General features: G+C 42.9%; 1 protein-coding gene across 1 annotated transcript; it reads left to right on the top strand.

Annotated features, from left to right (window-relative positions):
* The first annotated feature begins 2509 nt into the window (after positions 1 to 2509).
* On the top strand, positions 2510 to 3539 carry POM121L12 (POM121 transmembrane nucleoporin like 12). The gene has a single exon (XM_032874927.1). It carries the CDS (start codon positions 2627 to 2629, stop codon positions 3428 to 3430), a length of 804 nt encoding a protein of 267 aa, XP_032730818.1. The 5' UTR covers positions 2510 to 2626; the 3' UTR covers positions 3431 to 3539.
* The last annotated feature ends 6992 nt before the right edge of the window (positions 3540 to 10531 follow it).

Here is a 10531-nt window from a genome sequence, read left to right as displayed (position 1 = left end):
TTTACCCCTTATCCCCAACCTACTTTCTCTAATGTCCCTGGGACAGAGGTTGGAAAGCCGCAAAGCTGCCTCTAATTGGGAACCACTGATTTACCTTAATTATTAATGTCAACTAACCAAAATAAACCTGTTAGTTCTTTGTGTGTGAGAAGGAGAAGCAGCAGACATATTCAATGTCTATGCAAATAACTTTTGACTAATCAACAAACACGTTGATTTACTGGTGAAGATGCATTTAGAAGTGAGAGACTGTGGTTTTTGGAAGAGTGTTTCACCACAAACCAAAATGACACCCATTGGATTACGCTGCAGATAGGATGTGGAAACTCTGTCAATACTGGGGATTGAAATACATTTTAAGAAATCTATATTCAATTGCATTAATGGTCCATTCTGATGGTAATGATATCATTGTCTTAAGAGGCTTCTTAGCTATAAAAGTCATTGTTATCATTATCAAGAAATGTCTTATAAAAAAAAAAGAAATGTCTTATTAAGAAGAAAATTATAGCATAGGAAGTTCTTGTTTTCAAAATCATATTCTGTGGGATCATTCATAAATTAGGAATGTGGAAGAAATGAAAACGAATTAGTGAGTAGGAAGTATCACGGATCTCACCCTCCAGTATCCCTTGGCTGATGGCACACCTACCTTACCAACAAATGACTTCTTTCCAAACTGCTGAAGCCTTATAAAGCTTTCAGTAGGCTCCTTTTAATGTCTTCAACCTTCACTTGTTTGCTTCTCAGATCCAGAATGCACCTGTTGCTTGCTCTTGAATTTGGTACTTACTTTGCCAGACTCTACTTCTCTCTACCTTTACTGGCTAACTCAGAAGGCACTTTGTGCAAGTGCTTTTGAGGAAAACATTCTGGAGAACAGTTTGCTTTACATCACCTTCAACAGATCTCCAAACTCCATCATTATATATATATGTAATAGTTTTCAAGCCCTGTTTTTATAGTCAGATGCTTTTTTAACTGTTAGTTGGAAATGTGAGCCACTACTGTATAAACATGGATTACCAGTAAAAATGGAAGAAAAAGAGAAACTGCATTAACGTTTGAAAGACTAAAATCTATATACGAATGTATGAAACTTAAATTATAGGACAGTCTTCTTAAAACCAACGTTGTCGGGACTAAAACATAAATCATGGTCTACTGTCACCATTTCCTTAAGAGGCACTTGCAGAAAGTAACATTAACAACTATTCTAGAAGAATAAAACATGCATCACATTTACGGAAACAAAATCTAGTTATTTATTTTCCCTTAAAAGAGCATTCAAGTGAATTATGTTTAGTTTTTACGATAATGAAAGGGAATGGCCGTCTGTCAATACGCAATCTGTAATTTTTATGAACTGCAAAAAATATTATACCTTCTCCCTCTAGAGTCAAGTACCAAAATAGAGACAACTGCTGGTGGAGATGTAGACTTGTATAGACACTGTGGAAAAGAGTTTGGAAATTTCTCAAAAAGTTAAACAGTGAAGGAGTGCCTGGGTGAGTAGGTTCAGCCTGGGGCTCTTGATTTTGGCTGAGGTCATGCTTTCAGGGTCATGAGATTGAACCCTAAGTAGGGCGTCCTGCTCAGCATGGAGTCCGCTCGAGGAGTCTCTCTCCCTCTCCTACTGCCCCTCCCCCTGCTAGTATGTGCTCTCTCGGTCAAACAAATGAATCTTAAAAAAAAAAAAAAAAAAATTAACAGTTAAGGTATGTCCTAGCAATTCTACCCTGGCTATACACCCAAGAGAAATGAAAATATTTGTGCACACAAACTTTCATACATGAATGTTCACGACAATATTATTCATAATATCAGAATCGTGGAAACAACCCAAATGCCCATTAACCGGCAAAGGATAAACAACATGTGATCTATCCGTGCAATGCACTATTTGCTGGATCATAAAAAGAGTGAAAAACTGCTACTTGCTACTGCATAATAGACTTGGAAAACAGTATGTGAAGCAAAAGAAGCCAGTGACAAAGGACTACATATTACATAATCCCGTTTATACCAAAGCCTACCATAGGGAAATCTATAACTGGAGAGAAAATGAGTTAGTGGTGGCTTAAGGCTGGGGTAAGGGCAGGTGGATGGGACGGTGATATTCATAGCATCCAGGCTTTCTGTTTGAAGTACGATATTCTCAAGTTGACTATGGTAATGGATGCACGAATCCGTGAATGTGCTGAAAGTCACAGAACTGTACTCTTTGGGCGAACTCTATGGTATGTAAACGATGTTGTGATAAAGATGCTGGGGGTTGGGGAGTGCAGATGCTGAGCTCCTAAGCCTCTCTCTGCAGCCAAACTTTTGATCTCAGCAGCGGGAAGAACAGGGGTTGGAGGCTGTGGCCTCCAGATAACCATGCACACGCGGGCTGCAGCTGCGCCTGCATTCATCCCCCGCATCCACTCTGCCAACCTTCTCCTGCTTCACGCGCCCACAGGATGTGGAGGGTTCCGGCGCCCAGGCCCGCGCGCGCTTTCCGTGCACACAGATGCCAACGGTCATCCGAGCCCTGGGCGCTTCGGCTGCAGCTGCCTCTGGCGACATTGGGAACTTCTGGAAGTCGAATCCCCACTAGAAGGCCCCCTCCCTGACGCCCGCTCCCATGGGCAGCTACCTGAGCACACCCAAGCCCGCGACACAACCCCTCACTCAAGGGCGTCCGAACCCGTGGTCCAGGCCTTCCCAGGCGGAGGACTGTGGGCCCCGCATCCGCTTCAGACCCCTCCCACGGATGCCGCCCAACTGGGACCCCTCCCAGCCGCAGAGGGTGGTCACTGAGGCATGGAGGCGCTTTCCTGCCAGGCCGCCCCCTGAGACAGTCCTGGGGCCAGATCTCTCCAGCGCCTGGGAGAGTTACATGAAGCGGTGCCTTTGGAATGCCCGTCACCCCAGACGGATCTGGAGTCCTGTGACGGTCAGGATCGCGCCCCCTGAACACAGAGGGAGCCCCTGGGTGTCCCGGGCACAGGCTCCCAGTGCCTGCCCTGCAGGGCATCCACCCGCAGAGGAGCGCCCAGACCCCTGTGCCAAGGAGACCGTGCTGAGGGCTCTCAGCCAGTGCCAGAAGGGGAACAGGAAGTTTGATGGGCCCCTCTGGTTTGAGATCCCAGAGAGCAGGAGCAGGAGGCGGAAGCCGGAGCCCAGGCCATCTGCCTTCAAGCCCCTGATCAGAAATGGTGTGGTCCCTTCCTTCGTGCCAAGACCAGGGCCTCTGAGCAGAAGCCTTCACTCCTGGAGCGATAACGTCTGCAGGGAAGTTGCTGACCTCCAGCCTGATGGCCAGCCTTCACTGTCTGCTGCCCACCCCACTGCAGGGGCGGTGTCTGCCCAGGGCCCAGATCCTCAGCTGCAGAGCTGGGAGAAGATGCAACGCTCCTGGGGCCTCCCACCCTCCTCCAGTGCATAAGAACAGCACCAGGAGGGTCTCTTCCCTGCCCCCGATCCCCCCAGGATGCTCAGCCTGCTGGCCCCTTTGACTCCTAAGAGTCAGGGCCCTGCTACCTGCCTGCTGAAACTTAAACCTCTATATTCTATATTCTCATTTTGCTGACCCCATACTCTACCCCTCCGGGGGACCCTGTCCTAGTACTACTGTAGTGCCCTGACCTGCCGGTCCTTACTCTGGAGACCCCACACTGAAGATTGTTGATGTTAAACCCCTTGCCTCCCCCTGCCTGCCTACACCTTTCTGCCTTTTCCCTTCCTTTCCTGGAAGGTGTTCTTCTTCCCCCACCTTCCCTATTTGCCCAGTTTGTATAAAGATTTAATCTTATTAAAAATAACATTAATATTTTAAAAAGACCTCTTTTTATATAAAAATAAAAGGAAAATATGTTCTGGACTATCAAGAGCAGGGGCAAAGATCTGGCACTGGTAATAACGTTTATTTATTTGAAGTTCAGTAAAGCTAGAGGGTGGTGAGAGAGAATGTGAGGTTAGGGACACAGACAACAAAGAAGTAATACAAAGCATCAGGGGTCATGGAAGAGTTTTATTCTAAGAACCAGAGTGGTTTTTTTTTTAAGATTTTATTTATTTGACAGAGATTACAAGTAGGCAGAGAGGCAGGCAGAGAGAGAGAGAGGGGGAAGCGGGCTCCCCACTGAGCAGAGAGCCCAGTACGGGGCTCCATCCCAGGACCCTGAGACCATGACCTGAGCTGAAGGCAGAGGCTTAACCCACTGAGACACCCAGGAACCCCAGAAACACAGGTTTTAAGCAGAGGTGAGACTAATCAGGTTGATGTGTTTTAAACTGGTCGTTTTGGCCATTGTGTGGAGAGTGTATTATCCAAAGTCAACAACTGAAACAGAAACAAGAGGAGCCCAGTGCTGCGTTTCAAGCACCAGATGAGGGCGGACTGGTCTGAAAGAGAAACGATGCAGGCAGAAGGTGCACATGAATTTGAGGTGTGTCTTGAAGGTGGATATTTTGGGGTTTTCTAATGCAATGGATGTTAACATTAGGAAAGCAGAGGAATCCAAGAATCTTAGCTTAAGGTTCCAAAACTTGCATGATGACAGTGCCATTTATTGAGATGGAGAACATAATATGAGATGTCAAAGGTTCTAAGTCGGTCATGTTTCCTCAATGCATTCATTTGTTATCCCAGTGAAATTGTCACCTGTGTAGTTGGAAACCTGAGCCTGGCACTCAGTGCAGAGTTTGAAGTCAGAGAGAGATGTAGAAATCCTGAACACATATGCCCATTGATACCCATGGTGCGTGAAGCCAGGGGCTACATGAGTTCACCAAGCAGAAAACACAGATAGAGAAGGTGGCCAAGGATGAGCCCTATCATCCTCTGATGTTTAAAGGACAAAAGAAAGAAGAGAGGGAGAGAGAAGAAGCCTGAGAAAGCACAGCTGTGGAGGTGGGAGACAAGTCAGAAGCAGCCGGGACATTGAGGGGAGAGCTTTAGAAGGTGGATTTTATCAGCCACGTTGGTGGCCACTGAGAAGTTGAGATATTCCAACACTGACTTTGGAAAGAGGAATCCTTTTGGAGTGTTGGAGGTAAAGCCTGGATTAAAATGGAAGACATTAGGAGTGGATGTGGAGGCAGGGTCCGGAGAAACCATTTGGTAGATGTCCGTCTTGAAGTAGAGCAGGCAAGTGGGAAGGTGGGAGGCAGTTTTACTTTGTTCTGAAATTTTATTAAAAAAAAAAAAAAAAAAAGACAGGGGATATATTCAATAAAGGGATCTTTGGGAGGGTCGGGAGGGATGGACTGCTAAGTTCAGGTGGAGGGTGGAGTGGCTCTCAGACACTTGACCCTTGATGGCAGCAGGGGCTGGGGGCAGAGGCTGTGGTATGGAACGAGCCAGGGAGGGGGGCCTGGCACCTGAGTGGGAACGTTGGTTCTCTGTCTTCCAGTCTACCAGGGAAGTATAAAGCAAGTCTGTGTGAGATGGGGCAGGAGGGAAATATTCGAGATTTGACAAAACAGCTGAACATGAGAAACAGAATTCTCCAAGGGGGAAGTGGAAAAGACCTGGAGAATGTAGTAGAATTATGAGGAAAAATATCAAAGTGTTTGTTTCAGGGTTAAGTTCTTCAAATGAAACTGGAAATCAGGAAAAAATGATTCATTAATCTTCTTCAGATTTGTTTTTACCTGAATGGTTTTAACCACTACATTTTATCTAATATTTTATTAACTGAGTCCAAAAGAATTTAATAAAGAGGGAGGAAGTGAATGAGTTAAGGTGCGTATTAGACAGGGTTCTCTGAGAATCAGAACCAGTGTGAGAGTGTGTGTATATGTGTATGCGTGTGTATGCGTGTGTATGCTTGTGTGTGTGTGTGTGTGTGTGTGTGTGTGTGTGCATTTGCTCTCAGCCATGGAGATAGGGTCTGGGAGGACAAGGCAGGTTGATTAATTATATAGAGTTGGCTCAGGATGCCTGGGTGGCACAGGAGGTTAAGCATCTGACTCTTGGTTTCTGCTCAGGTCATGATCTCAGGGTCATGAGACTGGAGCCCCCCATAGGGCTTCACACTCAGCTCATGTGAAAAAAAATTGGCTCATGTGATTGTGGGGCCTGAGAAGTCCCAAGACCTGCAGTCGGGAAGCTGCAGACCCAGGAGAGCTAAGGGTTAAGCTCCAGTCCATGTCTGTAGTCAGAAGAAGATGAGTGTCTGGGGGGAGGTGGTGAGAGGGGAGAAAGAGAGAGAAATCTTTTCTACTCAGATTTTTTTGTCCTATCTGGGTGTTCTAAGGATTGGTGGGGGTTCCTGCATATTGGGGGTCTATCAGTTTTATGCGGTCTATCAATTCAAATGTTAAGTGCATCCAGAAACATCATAAACACACCCAGAAATAAAGTTTAACTCAATATCTGGGACCCTATCACCCAAGCAAGTTGGCACATAAAATTAGCCATGACGGTGTTTTTAAAGGTCTAATTTTAATTTGAATTATAGAATCAAACTGGTTAAGAGAGAATTTGATAGGAGAGGGACCTAGGTAAGGAGAACTACAGGGAAAACTATCAGAGTCTTAATGACAGGTGCCAAGGGTGTACAAATGAGGTGAGGGCAACAGAAATCCATCGGTGTCCTCGAGGAGGTCAAGAAACGTGATGGATAGAGGTTAAAGGCGCTGTGAGTAGTGACCAGAGCAGGGTTAACAGGGAAAGTCATGAGGAAGGAATTCAAATTTTCATGACAGCAAGGAAGGTAGTGCATGGTTTCTAACATTATGAGTTTCAAAGTAGCAGAGTTTTTTAAAAGAGCAAAGACAGATCATAGTGTGGGAGGAGCACACATGAGCAAGAGTATACCTGTTCTCCAGTGCACGCTGTGAGCGACTTGGAACATGGGAGGAAGAGCGGGTTTGCTTTCAGCTGAGGGACAGTGGGTGTGTGATCAGTGTGGGCGGGAAGCTGACGAGAATTGAGCTGTGTGGGGATTTTCTAACATCTCATCAGGACTTTCCAAGGGCTTGCAAGGCACACAGGATAGGAATGAGCTGAGACCTTGTGAGCCTGGGAAGAGATTCCTGATGGGTTTACTCACAACAGTGTCTCAGAGCAACATGGTCTGTCAGTCAAGTTATAGGACAGAATATTTATCTGGAATATATAAACAGAATTTACCAAGAGCACAGGGATTCTATTCCTGTGAACCAGCCTTGCGGGGGGATCTACAGGGACTGCATGGCCAACCCAACCAAAATGAGGCCTCTGCCCTCATGTCACGGAAGCCCAGCAGTGTGGGACATGAGGAGACAAATGAGTCTCTGGGGTAGAGCAGAGTTTGCTAAAGCAGATGTGTAAACATTTAATATATGATAATGCTAACATTTAAAATCTGTGTGAAAATAATGAACTAGTAGAAACAGTGAATTGCAATTATCAGCTTTCCAATTGGGAAATAGAGCACAGCTCTCTCTCTCTCTCTCTCTCTCTCTCTCATGCAAAACACAAATGTAAAACTCAAAACTGCAAAAAAGTTGAAAATTTGAAGGAATTATTTTTTTCTCAAGCGTCAATGAAGTTTAATTACACCCATAATAAATTTTAAAAATTTAAGCTTTATACATAATGTTCAAATCCCTCCACCAATCTCCTCCTTTGACATTCTTCAGGAGGCTAAAAACCCATAAAAGAAAAGTTTTTAATAGCTAATATTTTAAAAACCTAAACTGTAATTGAAAAATATTTCAAACGCAAATGACGGGACTGGAGGCTACATTAGTAATCCACATAGCAGATCATAAATTACTATTCCACAAATACAAGGAACCACTTAATATCAATGGAAAGACAGAAGAAAGAAAGAGAGAGAGAGAAAGAAAGAAAGGAGAGAGGAAGAGAGAGAGGAAGGAAAAGAAACAAGGGAAGGAAGGAAGAAAGAAAAGAAAGAAAGAGGAATTAATAAAAATATAACTAGACAGCTAATGTAAGAAAGAAATCAAATTGTTAACAAATATATATACATATATATATAATATTCAGTGTGTCCTAATTATTCAGAGAGATTTATATATCTATATCTATATCTATACCTACCCATGACTAGTATTTATATCCATCATTGGGAAAAAAAAGAAAAAAGAAAAAAGGGTATCCATCTGTGGCAAGATTGTAGGAGAAATAATCTCATGTTAATTTAGTAAATTAATGAGAATGATAGTCTATAAATTCTCATTGTGTGTAACCTGGTAATTATTCTTTTATTTTGGCATTCCATTTAATTTTAATAAATGATGAAATATGCTATAAAGATATGAGCCATGAAATAGGTACTAGCACAGCTTTGAGATCTAGTCACAAACACAAATAAGTAAACAAGAAAAGGGCCACATGGGTGGCGCAGTCAGTTAAGCATCTGCCTTCCGTTCAGGTCATGATCCCGAGGTCTTGGGATAGAGCCCCACATCAGGCTCCCTGCTAAGCTTCTCCCTCTCCCTCTGTAGCTCCCCCTACTCCTGCTTGCTCTCTGTGGAATGAATAAATAAAATCTGAAAAAAAAAAAAAAAGTAAACAAAGGAGAGAAAAAGAAGAAAAACAGTAAGAATAGGCACTTTTGTCACTTAGTCATTGCCACAAAAATATATAACATGGATCCTAAACGGTCAAACCCAATAGGAAAGTTCCAACTTGAAAGAACCTGATTCAATACCTACACGTGAACCCCAAGGACTTGTTTTCTCCCCACTATTATTCCCAAGTCCTGGGGTTTTTCCCAAGTCCACATGTGATGGCATGAAAAAGCAAAGAAAAGGGCCCATGAAATGAATGGAAAGAAAATGTGAAACCTGGAGAACTGTCTTGAGCTAAACCCATAATTCTTTTATTCCTAAATCCCACTCCCCCAGTCCCTGTCTTCTATAGTGTCAAAGACTCAGGGTCTTCCTTTCAAATGAGAAGAGACACAGTAAAATTTAGTGTCAACTATCTAAAATTTCACTTAGTACTACTCAAAGCAGCGCAGCATGGAGTGTGTGGATGTATGTACCCATATACATTATCATAGACACAAGTAAGCATGCGTACATGTGCGTATGTGTTGTGCATGTGTGTATGTACAACATATATGTCTCTGTTGTGTGTGTGTGCATGTAAAATTGTGTATATACATAAACATATGCATTTCTGCTATCTGTTGCTCTAAGTATTTTGGTCAGTTAGACTGAAATGTACTTAGAGGAATTAGAAAAGTTAACATATTGTTTAAGGTTTTTTTTTTTTTAAAGATTTTATTTATTTGAGAGAGTGATCAAGAGAGACAGAGAGCGCAGGAACAGGGGCAGAGGGAGAGGGAGAAGGAGAAGGAGACTCCCCTGCTGAGCAGGGATATCGATGCGGGGCTCCATCCCAGCACCACGGGATCATGACCTGAGCCAAAGGCAGACGCAACCGACTGAGACACTCAGGTGGCCCTATTGTTTAAATTTCCAATGTATATGCCTATATGTTTGTCAATTTTTTTAAAGCTTTTATTTATTTATTTGACAGAGGGAGCACAAGCAGGGGGAGCGGCAGACAGAGAGAGAGGGAGAAGCAGGCTCATGGAGCAGGGACCCTGATGTGGGGCTGGATTCCAGGACCCTGGGATCATGACCTGAGCCGAAGACTGATGCTTAACAACTGAGCCACCCAGGCGCCCCTGTTAGTCAAGTTTTAAATGAGAACTCCAGGTTTTTCTTTGCAGGAGAATCTGCTGATAGGAATTCTGCATCAACCATACCCACATTACAACCTCATTATTTTCTATTCTGGTTCTTTAGGATGAAGCCAGAATTCAGGTATTTGCAAACAATACGAGCAACAATATGAAAGCACATGACTTGTCGGTTTCCTCCAGCATTTTACAGATAACTTGCTCCTGCCCAATTTAGAAGAATTGTTTTGGACAACTCAAGTCTTTCCAAATTATTGTAGTTAAAGAAACAACCGTTCTCTTTCTGCACTTAAGCTTCATTCTTTTATGAAATGATTAGATGAAATACAAGTGTAAAGTTTGTTGTAGACCAAGTTGGTAACTTATTCAAATGCATTTATGGTAAAAAATGTAATTAAATGGACAGAGTATAAATGCAATATATAAATATATATGGAGAAATACATAAAGATATATATATATATATATATATATATATATATATATATGGGGAAATACATAAAGAGAGCATAGCAAAGGAGAACTGAGTGCTAGTTGTATACCTGTATTTTTCCATATACATGTAGAAATAAACTCTGATATTTATATGCATGTACATCTGTGCATGCAGACAGCATGCTTTTGAAATACACGTATACACAAATACAACATGTTCTTGATACGGGTATGTACATGCCTATTATATACAGCAATACATATTATAAACAGACATACATATACACATGTTCTAGATATTAATATAGGCTGGAAGTCCATTAACACATTAGAATAACAACAAATTTCAGCTCCTCGGGGGGTGAATGGGTAGTCCAAGCCACAGAATTAAATTAGCTCATTAAGGAAGAATATTTACAGAGAAATAAGGTGTGCTGTGATCA

The sequence above is a fragment of the Lontra canadensis genome, unplaced genomic scaffold, assembly GCF_010015895.1.
Source record: "Lontra canadensis isolate GAN:19392208 unplaced genomic scaffold, GSC_riverotter_1.0 scaffold54, whole genome shotgun sequence".
Lineage (NCBI taxonomy): Eukaryota > Metazoa > Chordata > Mammalia > Carnivora > Mustelidae > Lontra > Lontra canadensis.
Note: the sequence above shows the minus strand (reverse complement) of the source record. Positions and strands in the feature narration are given on the sequence as shown.